The following is a 24,962-nucleotide window of genomic DNA, read 5'->3' on the forward strand; positions in this document are numbered from 1 at the left end:
CGGCTGATCAACACACATGTTCCCACAATCATGGCTGCAGGTGGAATTGCACCAGTGGCTTTGCAAAAGCGTGAGATCTTAAGAAAAATGTTATCACTGCCAAAGGCCAACTTTTCAGTCAATCACAATACAGTTACCTATATAAGTACAACGTACACTGCACTGAGAAACAGCTACATATCTCTCTTCAGTTATTCAAGAGTTAATGCAGAGCACAGTGAGTGTGTTTGCCTAAAAATCTCCAAAGGGCCAAATCCATACAGGTTCAGCCAAGATTCTAACTGGAGTTCTATCACTAAAATGAACTGCTACACTTAGAGAGATTATGGACGATTTCTTTAGTATGTTTCAAATGCTTCGTTTAGCATTGTCCCTACGTTAGCTCACGGATACTTTGAATTATAAGGATAAGAAGGATGATCTGGCAGCTAAAGCACTAGACTGGGAATCAAGAGAAGGGGATCTAATTTCAGGTTTGCCACAAACTTTCCAGAAAGCCTCAGACCCTTAAATCTCTCTGCCTGTCAGCTTCCCCATCCCTAAAATGGAAATGCACAATAATAATATCTAAATCAATATTTATAGGGCATGTTGAGGTCCATAAATAAATAAATAATAATAATATTACCCAGCTCTTATCTGGTGCTTTTCTTCAGTAGATCTCAAAGTGCTTTACAAAGGAGGTTAGTATCTCCATTTTACAGATGGGGAAACTGAGGCACAGAGCAGTGACGTGACTTGCCTTTGGTCACGCAGCAGGTGAGTCACAGAGCTGAGAATAAAACCCAGGTCTTCTGAATTCCAGGCAAGCATTCTATCCATTAGTCCACACTGCCTCTAATCAAAGGTACTGCGTTAGTGTGCAGTATTATTATAAGGAGACACTCTATAGTAAGTTATCGAAGGGGGAAGTAAATCTATTCGGAGTTATTTTTATTTATGTATATTTATGCTCTGTTTTTAAACAATGCTTTTTACAATGGCAAAGCATCATATTTTCTATGCTAGAACATTTAACTCTTCGTATCATTCTCAGGGGGCAGCCTGGATTTTTCTCTTACGTCTTCCAAGATGGTGTTCAACGTGCCAACAAGTTCATAATAGAGTTCTTGTAACCTACAGGGAGAAGATAAGAGCATGGCTGAAATAATAGCAGATTATGATTTCAGAGCATTCAAATGTAATGGAAAATGTGAAGCGCAGAGTGAAAAACGTATACGTGGAACTATTGTCTCTTCAACTAATCTGAGCTTTCACTGTTCATTTAAGAAGATAAAAAGAATGATGAACAATAATTGGATAATCAGCTCTTTGAGGGTGGTTATGTGCAAAACAATGAAGAAAGATTTCTTACTCCATCTCCAAAGAAATCCAAATCTTGCTGTAGTAACAGATGACAAATCAGGTCCCATTATACAGTCAAATTTTCTGCAGGCTTTTTCTGGGTTTTAGCATTATTTCGTGTGTGCATTCTCTTTTCATCCTCCCCAGTAGAGGCCTCTTCACTTGCCAGGTACTGAGTATTTCCATTTCCTACTCGCTCCATCCCACACAGGACCACATCATGATAGCTTTCCCATCAATGAAAGAGTAGGGCTGGACATCCCTCCAAGATCTCCTCATTAACACTGCATGCCTTCACCCTGGGAGGTTACAGTGACATCTGGGGTACTCCTCTCCTTCCTTACGCTCTTTCCTGGGGTGGAGGGCAGGGAACTGGTGGGGGAGCCTGCAAATGTATTGGCCAGTGTGTATACGTACCGCTGCCCTCTACTGAATGGAATGTCAAATCTGCTCAAGGGTTTGAGATCGCTTTGTGGCTGTCTCATAAAGAGTGCTACTTAATGATACTCTCATCTCATAGCTTCTCCTTTAGCTCAAGTTGTTTTGGAGCACAAGCCCCTGAATTCCAGGCCCTATGCTCTGTATGTGTGTCGCCAAAGACCATAATACCTGATGCCATAATACCATGGCTTTGTTACCAAAGTGCCTTTGCAGAGCTCTCAGACTCAAATATGAAGGACCAAGGTTAGGAACCAAACTCAGATCCCCAGCACGGCAAAGCATTGTGCCTGCATCGGAAGGCATTCTGTTGCAATAACTTAGTACCAGAAATAAGTATCAGCACTCTACACACTATTTGCATAGAACAGAGAAGCACCATCATCTGCAGCAGACCTCAGAACCTAGAGCAAGAGATCTGCAAAGGTGAGGGGAAGGTCAGTGTTACCACAGTGCCATTGCATAACACAGCTTTAACCATCCATGGAATATCCAAGACTGTTGGACTTTAGCAACAGCCTATCAAAGCTTCTGTAAGCTTTGGCCTGTAAACACTGACAATTAGCTTCAGTTAGGTCAAATGTCTTTAATTGTGCCCTCACATTCAGAGATCTGCAGCTCTTTCACCCAACGAGACTAATCGGTCGCAGACTCTCCAGTAACCATGCCAAAAGGATGGCCTGTATTTAATCCAAAGAAAGAAAACAAGAACTCAAATGCACATTTTTAAGATTTCTAGCATCTTGGTCTCTGTTTCTTTACACCTACGTTACCTACCTATACACTGTGTTATCCTGAAGATCGAGGGATGTCAAATAAAGATCAATAAATGGGACACTGGCACAAAAATCTTCTAAGACCATAGGATCAGAATGATGTAATGTCTTTTTAAAGTCCTCCACCAATTCACTGAAGGTTTTATATTCACTGGTTTTCTAATGTGAAAAAATATCCCAGGAAAACACATTATCAAAATAGAATGGGTTTTTATACAGGGATTTTCATTCTCCAGGTATCTTAAGGAGCTTTATGAAAGATGATAGCAGTGCAGGGACCATGGAGACAGATGGAGCCTTAGGCCAGCAATAACTTACCCAGGGCTTTCAACCCTGACCTCCAGTTTTGCTCACCCAGCTTTGCACACACAGCCAATTGCTCTGGCAACATGCATGAGGAGTGCCTGGTTTCATGAGTATTAAAAGGGGATATGCAAAACTGGAAGAGGGGCTGGAAATTTGGCCTATAACTTTTGTTTTTAAAATGCATGGGGGTATGTCTACATTGCAGCTTGGAGCAAGCCTCACAGTCCAAGCAGACAGGGCAGCATTCGCTCGGCTTGAGCCAGTGCACTAAAAACTGCAGGGTGAATGTTGCCCCCCCAAGCTCAGACTGACCTGACCCCCTGAGTCTGAGCCCAGGTTGCTCGCCCGAGCCTCTGCCAGTGTAGCAACAAGCACACAGCTATTTGTAGTATGCTAGCTCAAGCGGAGCTCCCAGCTGCAGTGTAGACATACCCAGAGAGAACCTCGGCCAGGATGCCAAAGTTACTTCTTTTCAGAAGTGTCATAGGAGCTTTGTCTTGCACATCAACAACTACCAGATCTGGCAGAGGGGACAGCAGTTCAGGGTCTCATCCAAAGAGATTGGTCCTATAATAGTTCACATCCGCAGTGGATACTGGATGGAACCGAAATCATTAACCTTAAATCAGTCACCCACTAGAGAACTTGAATCAATTACTTTATACCGAAAGGTTAGAGCACCAGCAACTGAGCGGTTTATGTAACCCACACACCTCCTGGGGGTGGTGTTCTGTCCCATCTAGTAGCACCGAGACCACGAGAGAGAGAGAAAAATGAGGTCCCAGGTTTGATCCCACCTGCCGATGACCAGGGTCTGTCGGCATTACATTTAAATTATATCTGATAATAATGAGAATGAGCAGAAGGGATGGCAGGGGACAGGCAGTCAGATTATTCCAATCATCTACACTGAAGTAGCAGAGTTTACAATTATATCAAATCAGCTTCATTTTCAAAAATTGTCAGAGTAAAAAAATCAACATTATACATTACATGAATTTCAAGTTCACAAAACCAGACTTTAGAAAAACGTAATGGACTGAGTACTTGTGGCACCTTAGAGACTAACCAATTTATTTGAGCATAAGCTTTCATGAGCTACAGCTCACTTCATCGGATGCATGCTGTGGAAAGTGTAGAAGATCTTTTTATACACACAAAGCATGAAAAAATACCTCCCCCACCCCACTCTCCTGCTGGTAATAGCTTATCTAAAGTGATCACTTTCCTTACAATGTGTATGATAATCAAGTTGAGCCATTTCCAGCACAAATCCAGGTTTTCTCCCCCGCCCACACACACACACAAACCCACTCTCCTGCTGGTAATAGCTTATCTAAAGTGACCATTCTCCTTACAATGCGTATGATAATCAAGGTGGGCCATTTCCAGCACAAATCCAGGTTTAACAAGAACGTCTGAGGAGGGGGGGTAGGAAAAAACAAGGGGAAATAGGTTACCTTGCATAATGACTTAGTCACTCCCAGTCTCTATTCAAGCCTAAGTTAATTGTATCCAATTTGCAAATGAATTCCAATTCAACAGTCTCTCACTGGAGTCTGGATTTGAAGTTTTTTTGTTGTAATATCGCAACTTTCATGTCTGTGATTGCGTGACCAGAGAGATTGAAGGGTTCTCCAACTGGTTTATGAATGTTATAATTCTTGACATCTGATTTGTGTCCATTTATTCTTTTACATAGAGACTGTCCAGTTTGACCAATGTACATGGCAGAGGGGCATTGCTGGCACATGATGGCATATATCACATTGGTGGATGTGCAGGTGAACGAGCCTCTGATAGTGTGGCTGATGTTATTAGGCCCTGTGATGGTGTCCCCTAAATAGATATGTGGGCACAGTTGGGAACGGGCTTTGTTGCAAGGATAGTTTCCTGGGTTAGTGGTTCTGTTGTGAGAAAACCTGGATTTCCACAGTATGCATCTGATGAAGTGAGCTGTAGCTCACGAAAGCTTATGCTCAAATAAATTGGTTAGTCTCTAAGGTGCCACAAGTACTCCTTTTCTTTTTGTGAATACAGACTAACACGGCTGTTACTCTGAAACCTGTCAAAACCTGGACTGAGTGTTAGACATGGAAAATGATATTTCTGCTTAAAGAACTGGAAGAAAGCTGATTTTGAGTAAGGACTTGTCTACACTGTCTCACAGTTTGGATTACAGGAATGTGAATAGCAGTGCACACCACAGTGCTGCACTGTACCTCTCCCGGGGGACACACCACAAACTAACAGGTTCCTAGTTTGCGGAAAAGTAGTCCTCTTCAAACAGGACTACACTAACGCAAACTAGGAACCTTCAAGTTCGCATCTGTATCTCTCACATGGGCGGGGGGGAGGTTTACAATGCAGCACTTTGGTTTGCACTGCTATTCACATCCCCTGTAGTCCAATCTGTGGGAGAGTGTAGACATAACCTAAGTCATCTTTCAAAGGTGCCTGTGACCCGATTCTAGTGGGTTTCTAAATGGTGCCCATAGACCTTAACAAATCAAAAGAAATATATGGTTACTGAGGAATAAATCCACAGCATGGAGATACCATTATAATACAAACTGACCTACAGTTAATAACATTGGAACAATGCAGAAATATTTCAGAAAAAAACAGCAGTGGGAATCCATTTTGGAAATTATTATTATTTTAAATATTATGGGGAGTTTTCCACTCTGAATTTTTTTTCTTAAATAGAAGATTCAAAATGAAATATGTATATACACACACACACACACATATATATATACACACACATGAACTTATCAAAGGATACAGATGAAGGTCTAGGGCCTGGCTTATTTCAAACGGTGAAAAAGTTTAGAAAATTGCTTCTGTGAGATAAATGACTATAAAGTCCTATATTGAAGATAACTCTATGTTGTCTTGCATCACTAAACTGTATCTTACATTTGTTTGTAATACTTACGCTGTTCAATAAACTTCAAGTAAAAACAATTCAGTGCATCTACCTGCTGGTGCATTAGCATGTTTACTTCTTCCTGTTGTCTTTGTAACATGGCCTGTTTTTTAGCCTGAAGAGCAGCTTGTTTTTCTGCTTTAAACTCTCGTTCATAATTCTGAGTGGAGTCCTATAAATACCAAAACAGTGTATGTTAAATGGTCTTAACTGGATGACTCGCAATTAATCAGAGACACTTTCGCCTTTAAGTCACTGATCTAAATCCAGCCCAAACTGGTAGCAACAAAGCTGTTACCACCTGCTGAGTTTAGTAGGGTCAGTCTAGCAGATTTCAACCTCACAGTTGGCACCCTTGCTAATGGTTTCTCCCAGGATGACCCAGGAACATAGGAATGGCCATAACAAATTGGAGCAGCGGTCCGTCTACGTCAGTATCCTGTTTCCAGCAGTGGCCTGTACCAGATGCTTCAGGGGAAGCTGCAAGAAATCCTACAGGAGGCCATGAATTTAAATGGACACAAATTTGCCCTTCATTCTGTTGCAGTGTGTGGCGCTTCAGGCAAACTTCCCTTATGCTCATATATGGGAGGTGTTGGCAGCTGATAGGACTGGAAGGACAGGAGAGATTTAGCAGCGGAGTGAGGATGGAGAGTTTCTGGCAGGCTCCATTTGTCTCTGCATGACACGGACAAGGGCTAGGGCACTGTACAGCTGCCTGTTGTACTTAGGCCTAGGACTGACCCTAAATGGGAACAGTGAATTCACTACCATTCTCCCTTGAAGATGCTCCCTTCCGGTTTGAGGCAAACTAGCAGGGTTATGTGGGGAAGGTATTTTGCTCCCATGCAGTGGACAGAGGACTTCGGTCTCCAGCAGTGTGAAAAAGCCAGCTTTCAAAAGGTGCACACGCTAGTTTTCAGATAAATGGCCCTGTAGTTAGAGACACACAAAGAATAAGGGAAACCCAGCTTACCTGGATATTCATAATCACAACTCCAATAGACATATTGAAAAACAAAAAGAACCCCAGCAAGATGAACACTATTGTGAAGGCTCGGCTGGCACTAAAACCACGTTTGTCTAATTCATCCTGTAAGTCCGTCCAGCCATCAACCTGAAAATGTATTGAATCTCTGATCAGTTAGTTCCAAACCACAGCTTGTCTCACAGACCAGATTAAATCCCTCTCTCTTTCTCTCTTTTTTAAACTGAACTCAGTTTTCCCCCAGTTGCTTCGAGTTCCAGACTCAGATGCCATATGAAAGCTACAAAATATCGCATTGTTGTCAGCTCAACAAGCTTTCCCCTCTGAAACTTTAATACCAGAAAAATGAATCTATCCATCAAACTGAATTTTCACAACCACCTGACATTAAATAAAACCCAGGGAACAACTCCCACCACCTTTAATGCTGAGAACAATCACAGTTTAATTAAATGACTTCCCCAACATCCTGACCAAAATCAAAGGTAATGATTACTTACAATAGTTTCTATAACAGGCAGACATAAAATGGAAAGGACAGCAGAAATTACCGTTACTAAACTGAAGAGAGTGAAAAGGGCAGATGCTAGGTTGCCCCAGTTTTTACTGTCTCCGGTTTCAGGGTCTCCGTACAATCCGTAACCCAAAATGGCAAAGATAAACATTAACAGGAACAGCAAGATAAGGACATAGATCACAGTCTTCACAGTCTGGCCTAGAGCTGCTATCAAACTCTGCAATAGAGAAAACCAAATGTGTGCAGTTTAGAGTGGAGACAAGCAGCTCTATAGGACAGAAAATGCTCGTTTGATTCACATAACGGCACAGAAAGTGGTGTCGGTGATTCGGTAGGTGGCACTCTTCCCTTTGAGCCTGTTCTGAGCCAATCCCCCAGGGTGCTGTGCTGGGGGAGGTGGTGAGCTGTAGCTCACGAAAGCTCATGCTCAAATAAATTGGTTAGTCTCTAAGGTGCCACAAGTACTCCTTTTCTTTTTGCGAATACAGACTAACACGGCTGTTACTCTGAAACCTGTCTCTGTAAAGTGAGCCATTGAAAAATCGAGGTCCTGATCATGTGTGGCCATTACCGGCACAGTTCTTCCTCTTGAACTACAGGAGAGTCCTTTCTACTTGTCAGCAGTAAGGAAGTATTGCCTACAGGTGAGAGCCTGGGACTGGGACTATGGAATTAGGGGTTCTATTCCCAGTTCAGTCACTGACTCCCCATTACACCTTAGGACGGGGTGTTGTAAATCTTCATTCATTCATGTTTAAATGCTTTGGTGTCTTGGAACAAAAGGCACTATAGAAGTGCTGAGTATTATTCATTATCATCTCAAGAGTCCAGCTGCTGGAAGGTCAAGGTCTCATCATCCCTCCTTCTGAACTGCAACCTTTCATGTTTTCTAGCTAACAGCCATGCAGTCCACAATCCTTTTACCATTCATTTTGTTTATTCTACTATTAAGCAAGACAAATGTATAAATAAGTGGAAAGATGAAAAATTAAGGAGCTTTGTGGTGTCCTTTAAAACAACCAAGAACACTCAATCAATTCAAAAGGAGCACATTTTAAAAAAAACAATTTTTCGTACCTCTTTTAATTACATTGTTGGGTACACTGCCGCACAATATTAACAGAGTAATAGACTATGTTCATAAAAGATTAGACACTTTGTAAGAACAACCTCTGTATTAAATTAGTTGGATAAAAATTACAAGAGCTATCAATCCTCATGCTTCAGTTTAGAGTCTGCTCATGAACTGGGGTCAGGAAGAAATTCCCACCCCCATCACCATTGTATAGTTGACTAGATGCGTCCAATACTGCTTGATCAGAGTCAGGGTGTCAGATGGGCCACTGGTCTTTTCCACTATTGTAACCCCCGTGTATTGCACAAGTTAAGAAATCACTGAAAACCAGGGGTTCACTAGGCAGGAACAGCCTGAGAGACAAAACAAATCCTATGAATGACATCAATATGTACACAAGGCGCTCTTAGGAACTAATGTGTACTGATTTGGGAATACAGCTTAAGTCAGACCATTGGTAATGGATCTCTGCCAAATTGCAAACATTTCTATTAACTCTAGGTTGCAGAAAACTACACACAGCCTCTTGCACCAATGTTATATTACTCCAGACACCGGCTAATGAATGGATTTGATGATTTCCCCTGATTATGAAAAATGTGCTAATGCCAGAGGGTCTCATGCAGTACACTGGTTCAGGGACTATCCATTTATCAGTTCCTTTTTTAGACAATGTCTCAAGCATCTCAAGTTAAAATTCCATAATTTACCCAGTTGATCCGTTGAGGTGGCACTTCCTGTTAAGAGGTTTGTGCAAAGCTAATGTAAAATGTGTTTTCCAATCCCTTATGATTGCCAAATAGTTAATCTTGTTATGATGGATTAAGGATTTCCCCTGGTGGATAGTTCCAGGTTTTCCTAAGCCTTGTCTGCACGAAGAAATATATACTCATGTCAATAATTTAGGAAGCAGTCGCACCCTCCTCCAGATGTTTCCTTCTGGCACTAGGCATCACCTCCATTTTATGTGGATTGCGTTTCATGCAGCTAGCTTCCATCCAGGTCAGATGTGATAAGATGCTGACCCTTTTTAAGGTGAGAGCAGCATCCACACTAGCCTTTTTCCCTAAAATTTTTGACTGGCAGCTCCAACAATGATAGCAATAGTGAGAGAGATAGCATAAACCAGCTACTGGTGTTTTAAATGCTGTGTCAACAGACTACACAGACCTGGAGTTAAGGTCCAAACTTGCTTCTTTTGTGCAGTTTGGCTTTATGGGTAACAAAGAGAAGAACACACCAGAAACCTCAGTCTGAGCTTTCCTGACCTTGGCTTTTGCTAAAGATTCCCTCCAGGATCTCCACTAATTCCCAATTTCTAGATGGCCACTCCCACTGATGTTCTGCCTGGATGCACCTACCACAATGAGTCAGCAGAACATCAACTGTTTCATGTAGGGCTCTAATATTTGCTGACAGAGCCCTGCCATCCTGCTGCAGCCACTGAAAAGCCTCAGCTAGTGCAGAATGCTGCTACTCACCTTTTAAGTAAAGAAGAGCAAACAATATTCTGCATTGCTGGCTCTGCACTAGTTGCTAATTACTCCTGATTGCAAACTGAAGTGCTGGTCATTATCTATGAAGTCCTAAACGTTGCTCATACACCATATACTGCATAAAGCTAAAAAGGATTCAGTTTTACTTTTTCCTGAGTATGAATCAGAGGAAGAGAATAACTTATTTAAAGCCCAATAAGGTTAAAACAACCTTGTTTTTTTATCTGAGAAAAGTAACACAATATTTAGCTATAAGATACTTTCAAGCAATCTGCAACATAAAAATGCTTGAAGATATATCTGTATTATAAACAAAACAATGTATATTAAAAGAAAGAGCTTTATTAAGATTGCAAAAGCAAGCCCTCAGAAGTTAGGAAAAGCCAAAGTTAAGATTGCTTGCATAACCTTAATTAGGCACCATTGTGTGTATGCTTATGACACAGTCTTAATTACATGACCACATAGAATTTTTTCCATAGGACCCCTGCCTCATGCAGTGCACAGGATGGACCTGCTCTGGCGATGAATCAGGGCTGTGTAGTAAAACAGGCTGTTGTCTGTAAGACCCCTGCTTTATCTGTTGCACAAGTTGGAAGGTGTGAAGTGAATGAGACAAAGGATTGCAGGAAGAAAAAGGACGATCTCATAGTTAAGGCAGTTGAATTCTGCCCTGGAAAACTGGATTCTATCCCTGCCTCTGCCACAGACTTTCTGTGGGATGCTGAGCAAGTCACTTAAACCAAACTTTTCACAGACAGTCACTTATAGTGCGTCCCGCATTTTCTATGTCAAACAGGATACCTGGGATCTGATTTGCAGAAGTGCTGAGCGCTCACCGTTGCAACTGGTCAATGGGATGTTGTGCTTTGAACATATGAAGTGCTAGATAATCTTAAACACCATGGAATTTCAGGTCCTAGGTGTCTCAGTTTGGGCCGACAAAATTAGTGGATACTTTTTACCTAATCAGTCTGTACCTCGGTTCCCTATCTGCGCAATGGGGATAACACCACCCCGTCATCTCACAGGGGGTTGGTTGTTTGTGACGCACTCAAGATACTGTAGTGATGCGCACCACAGAAAAGCCCATGGCAAAATCAACAATCCCGTCTTCAGAGCAGGGTTTGAACAGCGTGCAGTAAATAAGGCTTGCGGCCACGCACCCTGAATGAGGCAGAGGTCCTGGGGGAAAAAATAGGACGTGATGTTATAATTAAAGACTACAGCTCCAATGGTTCCTAGTCTCCTTGACCAGCCAGTCCCAGTCTCCCACCCTGCCTCATCAATCTCAGTGTTCCCCCCTCAGCCAAAGGACTCCCAGTCCCTCCCAGCATTTCCTTCACTGGCTCCCAGTTCCTGTCTTCTTACCCAACCTGTCCCAGCCTCCCCTCCCACACAAGCATCCCGTTCCAGCCTACCCTCCCCCTCAAGCTCCCTCCCTCATACCAGTTCCCCATCCAGGCTCTTGCCCAGCCATTCCCTGTTCCAGTTTCTCTTCCCCACAGTCCCCGTCTCACCAGACTCCTTGGTCTCATCTACTCCTTCCCTCCCCAAGTCCTGTTTTGTCCCCTCTTCCTCGCTGCCAATGTGCCAGCAGGGGAGAGGGAGGAGGGGTCACTGAGAACACAGGCAAGACAAGCTCCCTGATCTCAATTCCAATGCCCAGACCCACCCTGGTCTGGAGCAGCTGGGAGCAACCATTACAGGGAAAGTCCTGCTGACCCCCTATAGCCCTTGGGCTGGAGCACGTTCAGTCACTCTGTCGGGTAGGGCATGCACAGTCCGGTCACACATAGGACCTGTGAAGGGATGGAGCTTGCTCAGGGAAGATTCGGAGTTTTTAGCTGCTAAAAATCTAGGAAATCTCTACTGAGCATGTGCAAAGAAAGTCTAATAATTTGGGCAGAATTTCATGGGCACGGCAAAAGGCTCATCTCTGTCATAAAGACCACCACCACACTAACTATACAGCCCTTGCTCAAAAGCATAGGCGCCCTAGGGCTTTTCAAAGAACAGGTTGCCAGAATTTTTTTAGCATGAGCAAAACAATGTATTTTCCCTAGCCTTGTTCTTGGAAATGGCAGACATATTTTGGCTGAAGTTTTCAAAAATATTTAGCCTGAGGCAGACTCCCAGCATGCAAAATTTCAGCCTGCATGGCTAAAGTTTGGCAAAGTTATACAGTAATCTACTGAAAATGGGGTCTTATAATGCAGTGGTTCTCAACCAGGGGTACGCGTACCCATGGGATAAGCAGAGGTCTTCCAGGGGGTACATCAACTCATTTAGATATTTGCCTGGTTTCACAAAAGGCTACATAAAAAGCACTAGCAAAGACAGTACAAACTAAAATTTCATACAATGACTTGTTAATACTGCTCTATAGACTATACACTTTAATATAAGTACAATATTTATATTCCAAATTATTTATTTTATAATTATATAGTAAAAATGAGAAAGTAAGTAATTTTTCAGTAATAGTATGTCGTGACACTTTTGTAGTTTTTTGTCTGATATTGTAAGCAAGTAGTTTTTAAGCGAGGTGTAACTTGGGGGTACATAAGACAAATCAGACTCCTGAAAGCGGTACAGCAGTCTGGAAAGGTTGAGAACCACTGTTATAATGGGCAAAAAGAAAAGGAGGACTTGTGGCACCTTAGAGACTAACAAATTTATTTGAGCATAAGCTTTCGTGAGCTACAGCTCACTTCATCAGATGCATTCAGTGGAAAATACAGTGGCGATGCATCCGATGAAGTGAGCTGTAGCTCACGAAAGCTTATGCTCAAATAAATTTGTTAATCTTTAAGGTGCCACAAGCCCTCCTTTTCTTTTTGCGAATACAGACTAACACGGCTGCTACTCTGAAACCTGTCATAATGGGAAGTATCGGGCAACCTGAATAATAGGCAGTGCTACCAGTCCCATCTATAATTTATTGCAACTCTCTAGGATTCTTCCCTCCTTCACATAAACACCACTGCCCTCTACTGGCTGGAATGTCACAGCTGCTTAGGTGTGTGAAATCATGTCAACATCTCAACATAGAAGCTGTATGCCCTTTCTTACAGGAAGGGACACCTTGTAGAGTGCTGCAAAAAGACATAAAGCATGACACATTTCAGAGAACTGGGTACAGACATTGTTTCCAAGGTAACCCACACTGGTCACCTTCATCTTTTGTCCACGGAAACGTAGCCACCACCTGAACCCTGTTTGTCCCAAGCACTCAGTGCCTAATTTTATTCTTGTATCTGTGTCTGGAAGTAGGAACAAAAGCCATTTACACAAAAATAATATGACATTTTTACCAAGGTATGTCATGGTGTTCAGCAAATTTGGGTTGTGCACATGATCCTAAACAACGACAATCACCCATAGCTGAAGGTAACAAGAGAGCCATAAAATGCCATTGGTGACTGCAGTCTAGCAAGTGCCCCTTGTATAGAAGCATCAAATAATTTTCAGTTTCTATGGCACATCTTGAGGTTCCTGTATACTTCCAGAAATCCATAATAATTCCTCTTTCCTTCTGCTATTAAGACACAGCCTTGTGGCTCGTGGTCTTCCTAAACTGTAAATATGTTGAAATTCATCCCAAATACATTTTAAAAAAAAAGCAGGAAAGTTGATTTTTGGAACAACCTGGCATTTAAAAAGTTTATTTTCAAATTGAAATAAGGATAAATGGAGCCTACACGACGACTGGGATCACAGCTAACAGAACTGCTCTGTACGGAATACAGCAAGGAAATTATTTCCTCGAGGTGGAAATTTATTGCCCCAAGGTGTAAGGCAGTGTGTTTTAAAGAGTCTTTTAATTAATAAAGGTATGTGTGCCAAGAATGTGTTATATGTTTGAGTTTTCAGTATTAAATACCATTTCCTCCATTAAAGGCTAATATAGACTTCAATTAATTCATAATAATACACATATAGGTACAAGCAACCTCGCACCCCTTCAGCAAAGCCCACTGGGGCAAATTGTAGCATATTTAACAAAGAATGTCTTTTAGCAGAGAGTTTCGGTCCCTAAAAGCACAAGAAATGCCAGATGGGATCAGAGCAATTGTCCATTGAGTAACCTGTCTCCAGTAACAGCCAGTACCAAATACTTCAGAGGAAGATGCAAGAAACACCATGATGGACAATTACAGGATAACCTGCTCATAAAGGATCTTTCTGATTGCCTTGGAATAGGAAGTGGCAGGCTTATGCCCTGAAGCATGAGGATTTATACCCATTATCCATTTTTATCCTATAACCTGGATGTTCTTATCCATAGAAATGCCCAAGAGTACAATTTTCAAAAGTACTTAAGAGACTTGGGAACCTAAGTCCCATTGACTTTCATTAAATCTTAGGCTCCTAAGGGAAAGATTTACAAAGCTGTTTAAGCTCCCAAAGTTGCAAATAGGTGTCTAATGGGAGTTTCAAAAGGGCCTAATCAGATTTGGTGCCTAATGCGAGTTAGGTGCCCAGTTTTACCTTAAATTATTTTACTGTAACTCCTCACGTAACACTGTAGTTATGTTCCTGAAAAATGCAACTTTAAGTGAAATGATGTGAACCTAATCCAATTTTCCCAGAAGATTGAATGTAAATGTGGGGGGTTAGGTTCCAAGGACATTTTTGGAGGGCAGACAAAAGGCATTAGATACTGTACTGTACTATGCTGTGGTTGGGAAGTGCCCCTGCACAACCCACTGTAGGCAAGGATGCTACGAAGTACCTTCGCAGCAGCAGTGGCAGCTTACCCAGAGAAGAACAGGCACTGACTTTGCCGGGGGATGCTCCAGGCCCGCATCTTCCCTTCCCTGCTCCACTCCAGGCCCACCTCTTTCCACCCCCAATCCACCTGTTTGGCAGTGCTTAGGACTTTCTGGGAGGGAGTGGGAGGAGCAGAGATACTGTGCTTCCCCACTCCTACCCCTCCCCCTGCACTTCAGGCTTAGGACTTTCTGGGAGGGAGGGGAAGGAGTGGAGACGCAGCGCTTCCCTGCTCCTCCCCCTCCCTCCCAGAAAGTCCTAAGCACCACCAAACAGCTGTTTGGCGGTGGCGGAAGCGCTGGGAGGGAGGGGGAGAAGGAGGTGAAGAAGAGGAACTTGCACAATGCTCCCTTGTAAAGTCGCTGCTCTTCCACAGACTCTTACAAGCAGTGGACAGAGCAGGCAGCCAAACGACGTTATAAGGGAGCATTGCACAACTTTAAACAAGCATGTTCCCTAACTCAGCAGTGATGTAACTTTGCAACAACATTAAGCAGGAGGACATTAAGTGAGGAGTTACCATATTTTATTTGTTTAAAACCTTGGTAAGACCTTGGTGTCACTCTTATCCAGTGGCAATGAGTTCTGCAAGTTAATCATCGACCATTGTTTAAAAAAAAGCTTTTAGAAAAGGTAAATTGCTGTTCATTTTGCTAGTATTATCAGAAAGGATAAATAGCAGCACCTGACACATTCATTATTTCACATACCTCAATTCTGTCCCCTCTTCCAGCTACACTGAATAATTAACATATAAAAGTCTGGCAATCACTGAAGTTTACTATCCAAACTAGAGGAAAGAAGGCTCAGAAGTGAACATTATAAGAGTCTTATTCCCATAAATGTTCCACTTCTGGTGGGTTACCCAATCAATTAATTACATGCAGAAATGCAAGCTAAGCAGTCACTACCCACGTTAACGCCCTACTAAAAATAAACCTCCAGGGTTGTCCAGAGAAAACTCAGTAAGAAATGGGGTGCTTGAGAGAAAACTGGATTAAATGGATTAAGATAGCATGTGTGACATTGTTTAATAGCTATTTTTTCCCATTCATAGCACTGTGGTGAAATGAAACAAAGTCAAGGAAAATCTCTCCTGAACACAGGAGAAGCAGAAAGCAAATAATGTTCATACTGTGGACTTTATAAAACTAAAAAATATTAAATTGCTTCCGCTCCCCCCGACATACTCAAGTAACAACCAACATCATTAGAGAAGGTTCAGCACACACAGTTAACATACAGAGAACACTGCAAATGTTACAGCTACCTCTATGTTACAGCACCAACGATAGCCGCTAAAGGGGTTAGTTCTATTACAACAAAATTCAGTGAAACTCTAGGACCTAACAAAAATTGCTTGATTTTTCTAATTAAGTTAGGGCTGAATTGTACTCAGTTCTCATCAGGCTACTTTGGAGTGGGTTCTTTAGACAGGTGGCTCCCGAATAAGGTGGTCTGTTCAGGCTTCACTGAAGTTTTCCTGACAGTCCTGATTCATTTTTCTATCCCTCTCCCTCAGCAGCGAAGCACATCTTAAGCTAGGAAGTTTATACAAACACAGACTGTCTCCTTTGTAAGCAGCCACAATTGCTTCAGACTCCAGCCTGATTCATTTGGTGGGGCCACAATCCTGCCTTTACTTCCACTACAATGTTACAGGCATTGGATTAGCATGTCACTGAGACCTAGGCTAGCTCTACGCTGCAGAGTCCAGGCCAGCAGAGTCCCCTAATGTAGATGGAGCATGCACCAACAGAAGGAATTTTCCTGTGAGTGTAAGAAGGTCTCCATCCCCAAATGATGTTAGTTATGTTTACACACGCACACTTCTGTCGCCATAGCTGTGTTTGTTGGTCAGGGGGTATTGTTTTTTCACACCCCTGACTGACACAGCTATGCCGGTATACATTTTAACTAGAGACCAAGCCCTACTCGACACCTAAAGTTGCATCGATTTACTTAAACTAGTGCGACTTTGTGTGCGGACGCTCTCTCATCGGTTTATCCTGCCTTTGTTCAATAATGAGTGCAGTGACCCTTTTAGCATCCTATGGAATGCTGTCAGAAGGCTGCAGAGCCTCTGCTGAAAACTCCACTAAATTTAAGAGGGGGAATAATTACAAATCACAATGACCCATAATAGTGGATTGGACTCCTTATGGAGCAACATCACCCACTCCCTGAGCATGCTGCCCTAAGCATTGCCCGCCACTCCAGGCAATGAAGGCTTGTCTACGCTAAGAAAATTACCTGGTTTTGACAACAGGTACCAGCAATGGCTGCAGCTCAACTGGTACAGAACACAGTTTAGTTGCAAGAGTTGCCCAGGATAATTCATGTTCAGCGCCATTTCAGAAATTAGGATTGAAAAGCAACTAGGGTAGGTAACGGAACCTAGGCCTTCTGCATGATGGACTGCTCTTCCTATGCTGTGCCCTCATCAGTTATTTAGGGTGAATGTGATCCAAAGAGAAACAAAAAAGTTGTTAAACAAAAACCTTAAGTCAAAAGAAAGGAAAGTGAACATAAGAACAGACATAGTGGGTCAGACCAAAGGTCCATCTCGCCCAATATCCTGTCCTCCAACAGTGGCCAATGCCAGGTTCCCCAGAGGGAATGAACAGAACAGGTAATCATCAAGTGATCCATCCTTGTTGCCCATTCCCAGCATCTCGCAAACAGAGGCTAGGGATACAATCCCTGCCAATCCCGGCTAATAGCCAGTGATGGACCTATCCTTCATGAACTTATCTAGTTCTTTTTTTTAACCCTGTTAGTGTCTTGGCCTTCACCACATCCTCTGGCAAGGAGTTCCACAGGTTGACTCTGCGTTGTGTGAAAAAATACTTCATTTTGTTTGTTTTAAAACTGCTGCCTATTAATTTCATTTGGTGGCCCCTAGTTCTTGTGTTATGAGTAAATAACACTTCTTTATTTACTTTCTCCACACCAGTCATGATTTTATAGACCTCCATCATATCCCCCCTTAGTCATCTCTTTTCCAAGCTGAAAAGTCCCAGGCTTATTAATCTCTCCTCATGTGGCAGCCATTCCATGCCTCTAATAATTTTTGTTGCCCTTTTCTGAACCTTTTCCAAGTCCAGTATATCTTTTTTGAGAAGGGGAGACCACATCTGCACCCAGTATTCAAGATGTGGGCATGCCATGGATTTATATAGAGGCAATATGATATTTTCTGTATTATTATTTATCCCTTTCTTAATGATTCCCAACATTCTGTTTGCTTTTTTGACTACCGCTGCACATTGAGTGGATTTTTTCAGAGAACTATTTTTTTCAGAGATGACTCCACCATCTCTCTCGAGTGGTAACAGCTAATTTAGACCCCATCATTTTATACGTACAGTTGGGATTATGCACCACTTTGGGAAATGCATCACTTTGAATTTATCAACATGGAATTTCATCTGCCATTTTGTTGCCCAGTCACCCAATTTTGAGAGATCCTTTTGTAGCTTTTTGCAGTCTGCCTGGGACTTAACTATCTTGAGTAGTTTTGTATCATCTGCAAATTTTGCCACCTCACTGTTGACCCCTTTTTCCAGATCATTTATGAATATATTGAATAGGACTGGTCCCAGTACAGACCCCTGGGACACACCACTATTTACCTCTCTCCATTCTGAAAACTGACCATTTATTCCTACCTTTTGTTTCCTATCTTTTAACCAGTTACCAATTCATGAGAGAACCTTCCCTCTTATCCCATGACTGCTTACAAGTGTCATTGTAATGGCCTGGATATAAAAATCAGAAGTGTGTTTCCACTGTAACTATAGATAATCAATTTACCCTCATGCCTTTGCTGTAGGAGATAATCTTCAGAATCTTGAGTGCCTGGAAACCATTAATTATATTCCATGTCCTGTACTGTTTGACGTCATATTTGTCAATGATATATGGGAGGTAAGCAATGAGAAGTATGATAACATCAAACAGGTTATAGCCACTCCTCCAGTAATTCAAGGGATCCACATAAAACTTCAGCAAAATCTCGGTGGTGTAGATGGATATAATAATCAGATCGGCCAGCTGAAAAGAAAACAATATGAGTCTAGAGCATGTCGTTGCGAGGAGAGGGCTTTGATTACAGAAGAAAAGAGCCTTCAGTTGTTCCTGTTATACCCTGAATTATATTCACGACCAGCTCTACCCTACTCTGAGATACACAGGGATGCAAATAATCAGGCGTTTAGTTCTTCCTGCCATCACAAGGCTGCTCCTTAAAGGGCATCTGCTTGTGTTTCATTCAGTCTCACTTAAATGTCCTAAAATAACATGGATCCACATTCTTGGGAAACCTGGAGGCTTCTCACTGTTAGGGAGTTTTCCCTAACAATTTAAATTTCACCCCAATATTCCTAGTTACACTGCCATGTTCCACTCAAAATAATTCTTAATTGTATTGCCGTATACCACTCTGCAGAATTCCTCTCCCTCCTTGGTGTTTTCACTCTTCAAATACGCTGAGCACACTAGAAACTGGACATTTACCATAGTTAAATTTACCATTCCAAGTGTAGGGAATACCATAAATACCACAGGGCAGTAAATACCACTTTTATAATGGCACCCAATGTATTTGTGGACCATTATGCACCCTCCTCTTCTGAGTCAATTCTTAGGATAGTTCTCGCTTGTCTAAACAATTGGGTTGGCTAACAGGACCCAGAACAATACTCACTTGAAATGAGAACAATTGCTAATACACTATTAAAACTGACAGAACAAAATAGGTCTCACCCAGGGAAATTGTCTTATCTACTGCACCTACTGCCTCATGCAGTGGGCCCGGGTGAGCCAGTCAAACTTGATAACATAATTCCACCTCACACTGTAGGAGTGCCATCAAGAGTGCAAACTGATCTTGAAGAGAGATGAAGATGTTTATTTAATGGAGTCAGGCAAATGCCAAATATGTCATTAATCATAAAACCATTTTTATCTGCTATTGAGAGTTGTATTATCCCTTCACAGGATATTGTACAAATGGGGAAACTGAGGCATGGGGCAGTTGCGTTTTGGCCCAGGTCAGTGGCAGAGCCAAGGACAGAACCTGAAGTCTCCTGATACCTCATCACATGTTCCAACCTCTAGATGATGCATCCTCCCTTTCCCTGAGCAGGGTCTTTTTCTGGAAGTAGAGTTTTCTAAAACTTTCCAAGATGTGAATGGACTTCTTGACGTTAGCCAGGCCTGTCTTTTGGTTTCCACATTACTGGGATACATTATAAAGACTCAGAGATTTGTGTACAGAAGCTGACTTGTGTAAGACAAGAAAATCAAGGTGTGCGTGGGAGATAAGTATTTTTCCGTATGAAAACAAAATATTGAATATGAGCTCAAGTTAGTGGTGTTAACGTTTTAAGGTTTAAAAAAAAACACTGGCAACAACTATAAGGACCCCGTCATGACATTTTAAAAAATAATTCAGTAATAATAAATGGTTGAGAAGCTTGACACTGTCCTGGGTTTTCTTGCTCTGGCCCCATCCCCAGTATAGAGCCACACTAGGGTTACTCACCAGGGCAGAGCCACACCCACCAAAGTGTTATTGTAGGGTTAGTCACTGGGACTGGGCTTCAACCACTGTGTTTATTCATTTATTTAATTTTAGAAAATAAAATAAGATTGACTTTTTTATTTAAACCTTTGGGGGCAGAGCCTCAGCCCTGAGTAATGCAGTGGCTGGAACCCCGGCCCTTTAAATCACCCTCAGGTCCGGCATGGCGTACCATACCGGCTTACTTTCACATCTGGGTGTCTTTGAAAAGTGTCCATGCAGCTTGCAGGGATTTCACTCTAGTCACTGTACCGTTTAATTTCTTTAACTAACCTCCTCATTTTTGCATAGTTCCCCTTTCTGAAATTAAATGCCACAGTGTTGGGCTGTTGAGGTGTTATTCCCACCACAGGAATGTTAAATATTGTTATATTATGGTCACTATTTCCAAGCGGTCCTGTTATAGTTACCTCTTGGACCAGATCCTGCGCTCCACTCAGGACTAGATCGAGAGTTGCCTCTCCCCTTGTGGGTTCCTGAATCAGCTGCTCCAAGAAGCAGTCATTTAAAGTATTGAGAAATTTTGTCTCTGCATTTCATCCTGAGGTGACATGTACCCAGTCAATATGGGGATAATTGAAATCCCCCAGTATTTTTTTTTATTGAGTTTTTTATTTTGATAGCCTCTCTAATCTCCTTTAGCATTTCATGGTCACTATCACTGTCCTGGTCAGGTGGTCGATAACAGATCCCAACTGTTATATTCTTATTAGAGCATGGAATTACTATCCATACAGATTCTATGGAACATGTGGATTCATTTAAGATTTTTATTTCATTTGATTCTACATTTTCTTTCACATATAGTGCCACTCCACCCCCCCCCCCGCACGACCTGTTCTGTCCTTCCGATATATTTTGTACCCCAGAATGATTGTGTCCCATTGATTGTCCTCACTCCACCAGGTTTCTGTGATGCCTATTATATTAATATCCTCCTTTAAATGAGGCACTCTCGTTCACCCATCTTATTATTTAGACTTCTAGCATTTGTGTACAAGCACTTTAAAAACTTGTCACTGTTTATTTGTCTGCCCTTTTCTGATGGGTCAGATTCTTTATGTGAATGTTTCTCGTTTGATCTGGCCCATACTTTATCCTCTTCCATCTTCTCCTCCTGACTAAAACCTAGAGAATCTCTACAATAGACTCTCCTCTAAGAGAAGTCTCTGTCCGATCCACATGCGCCTCTGCAGCAATCGGCTTTCCCCCATCTCTTAGTTTAAAAACTGCTCTGCAACCTTTTTAATGCTAAGTGCCAGCAGTCTGGATCCACTCTGGTTTAAGTGGAGCCCATCCTTCCTGTACAGGCTCCCCCATCCCAAAAGTTTCCCCAGTTCCTAATAAATCTAAACCCCTCCTCTCTACCCCATCGTCTCATCCACGCATTGAGACTCTGAAGCTCTGCCTGCCTACCTGGCCCTGCACGTGGAACTGGAAGCATTTCGGAGAATGCCACCATAGAGGTCCTGGATTTCAGTCTCTTTCCTAGTAGCCTAAATTTGACCTCCAGGATGTGTCTCCTACCCTTCCCTATGTTATTGGTACCTACATGTACCACGACCACCAGATCTTCCCCAGCACTACACATAAGTCTATCTAGATGCCTCGAGAGATCCTCAACCTTCGCACCAGGCAGACAAGTCACCATACGGTTCTCCCAGTCATCACAAACTCAGCTATGTTTCTAGTAATCGAATCTCCCATTACTAACACCTGCCTTTTCCTAATGACTGGAGTCCTTCCCCCTCCCCGCCCCGGAGAGGTAACCTCAGTGTGAGAGGATACCACATCATCATCTGGAAGGAGGGTCACAACTATGGGAAGGTTTCCCTCTGTTCCCATTGACTGCTCTCCTTCTCTGGGCCTTTCATCCTCCTTAACAGTGCAGGGGCTGTCTGACCGGTGGGACAAATCTACAGTGTCCCAGAAGGCCTCATCAACATACCTCTCTGCCTCCCTTAGCTCCTCCAGTTCCGCCACCCTGGCCTCCAAACCCCGTACACGTCTCTGAGGGCCAGGAGCTCCTTGCACCGAATGCACACATACACCACCCCCCCACAGGGCAGGTAATCATACATGCTACACCGAGTGCAATAAACAGGATAGCCCCCACCCTGCTGCTGGGCTTCTGCCTGCATTTTCTCCTACAGCTACCTAAGTTAAAGATAGGGTTTTTGTTTAAATCAAGAAGTTTTGATTATAGTTTAAAGGTTTTAAAGAATGGCAAGTGTACCTTGCCCTCTTCCCACTCCCCTTCCAAACTCCCTCTCAAAACTCCCTGTTAGCGGTCCCTGTTCGTAAAGCTCCCTGCTTTATAAAGCCCTGGCCTTCTTGATAGCCCACCCCCTGACTAAGGCTCAGCCAATGAACAGAGGCTTCTAGATATCAAATCTTGTTTAGAAACTCACAGCTTCCAACTGCTGGCCAGAGCACAAGGTCCTTCAATCAAAACAAACAAACAAACAAACACAAGCTCAGCACACAGCAAGTAACCCCCAAACACAAACACACACTACAGACAGCCACTTACCCCAATGGTCCCGTATTTGCTCCTCCTTCACCTGGAGAACTCCCTCCCCAAACTCCCTGGTAGCGGTCCCTGTTCACAAAGTTCCCAGGTCGCTTCTTACAGTGCACCTTGGACCAGATCCACAGCTGATGCAAACTGGTGTCAATGGAGCTACATCAGTTTACATCAGCTGAGGATCTGGCCCAACATCTGCCGATACTGGTGTGGTTTGCACATGGAAAAGTGGACACATATTGGTTTCTGTATTGCAGGTTCCCATTTTTGTTTCACTTTACTACTCAATTATTCACGGATAGAAAAAAAACACACTTTAAAAACTTTCTACATCTTCAGCAGATGCTAGTGAAATGAAAGGAGAACTTACCACCCATTTTATTGCCCAGCTCCTTACCTCCAGATATGCATAAGAATTAAGCTGAATATCATAATTAGTCTCCATAGCCAAGAACAGTGCATTGAGTGAGATGATGCTTATCATGACTGAGTTGAGCATGGGATTCTGCAGTAATCTGCGTATATATGCACAAAATTCAGTGTCCCACCTCCTATCAAACAATTGAAGGGACAAAAAATACGGTAAATTCTAGGACCATTCGGAGTCTGGCAAACGACAGGCTGATTCTCCTTCCCAATGACTTCAAAGAGAACAAGGTCAGGCACAAGGTGGATTTCTCCCCCTCCCCTTTAGACATTCCCTAATACCGATTACAAATGGAATTAGCAAAGAATACAGCCCTTTGCCTTCAGGGGTAGTTAATCACTGTGAAATCTACTCTGAGTTAAAAATAGATTTGCATGTTCGGTGGTAAATTTTATTTTTATTTTAATCCAGAATCACGGAGAAGCTCTCCGTATTTTTCAGAAACTTCCAAGACAACAAAGGAATTCCCATTCTTTTCCCCAGGATACCCAGATGAGCCGATGCCCAGTTTTATTAGCAATCAATTTAAAGGCACTAGGGCAAAAATTGTTTGGTATTTAATTTAAATGCATGTTTAAGAACAGTCTCCCTCATTAAACTCTTACTGAAATAATCACCAAGATTTAGTCAAGCAGAAAGCAAAAATCCTCTGCCTTCAATGTAATACAAAAAGAAATAATGGTCAAATTCATCACTTGGTAGTGCCAGCCAGTGACAGTAGAGTAATATGGAGGATGAATTTGACTCTTCGTAGCTTCTTTGTAGATCAAAAATTAAATACATTTTTAAAAGGACTTGATCAAGTACTTACCTGAATCGCCAGAACAGAGTGTGTTTCATGTCAGCATCAGACGAGGGTTTAAAATGTTCAACAACCAAGTTCGACACAAGTCGTCTCTGATTAAAAGATTCTGTTGGCTCCATACTCACACTTTCAGATTATTTAGTTTAAGAGATGTAGGTGGGCATTATGTATTCCCTTAAGTAACTCAGAGTGCACAAGGCCACGCACAGAGAACGGAAATACTCTATATAGAAAAGAATGGAATTTTCTATTTGACATCATCACTTTATGAGGTCACTTCCAGGCATAAAAATTATACATGTCAGCACTTGAAACAAAGTGCTGGACCAATGAAAACTCTCGTGAGGAGTCAGTAAGGCAAGAAGGCAATAAACGATCACTGCTGTGAAAATATAACACAGCATTGGGTTAACATTGCCCAGCATCTTAGGCACAAAATGGGAGAGGGATTGTTTAAAAGAACATACAGATTTAATATTAATAGAAATGTTTTTAATTCAGTGTAAGTTTTTGTTTGATTTTAAAGATATTTCTTTAGGGCCAGATTAAGCCATAGGCACTATAGCCCTATGCTTAGGGATCTGGATCCTGGAGCCAGATGATTATTACATCAAAACCACAGCTTTCATTAGTAAGTTTCTAGTCCTCAGAGTTATAAAGAAAAGTTTGAAAAGTGTGGCCCAAGTGTAACCAACTGAGTGCCTGAGTCTGCAGATGGCCTGAAAGGTGTGAACTTTCCCACGCATCTCAATGGAATGTTATCTCCAAGACGTGCCACTCAGCGAGACCCAGCCAACACCACCCCAGCAGAGGACTGTGTGTAGGCAGGAGGAGAAGAGTGCAGTGAATCCAGTCACCCATTCAACCAGATACATGGAGGGGGGACTGCTGCCACCTCTACCTCTCTGAATGAGGGAATGTTGATGCTGTCCCAAGGGGAAAGAAGGGGCCTCATGCTGCTGGCCCAG

General features: G+C 42.4%; 1 protein-coding gene across 1 annotated transcript; it reads right to left on the reverse strand.

The window, feature by feature from the left end:
- Positions 1-1,013: 1,013 nt before the first annotated feature.
- Positions 1,014-24,113, reverse strand: CATSPER3 (cation channel sperm associated 3; the record flags this gene model as incomplete). The annotated part of the gene is made up of 8 exons (XM_084637958.1): positions 1,014-1,116; positions 2,560-2,717; positions 5,849-5,968; positions 6,773-6,913; positions 7,336-7,518; positions 18,465-18,704; positions 23,160-23,313; positions 24,001-24,113. The coding sequence occupies 8 exons, from the start codon at positions 24,111-24,113 to the stop codon at positions 1,014-1,016; spliced, it is 1,212 nt and encodes a 403-aa protein (XP_084494084.1).
- Between the last annotated feature and the right edge of the window lie 849 nt (positions 24,114-24,962).

This window comes from Lepidochelys olivacea (assembly GCF_965140295.1).
Source record: "Lepidochelys olivacea isolate rLepOli2 genome assembly, chromosome: 8".
NCBI lineage: Eukaryota > Metazoa > Chordata > Testudines > Cheloniidae > Lepidochelys > Lepidochelys olivacea.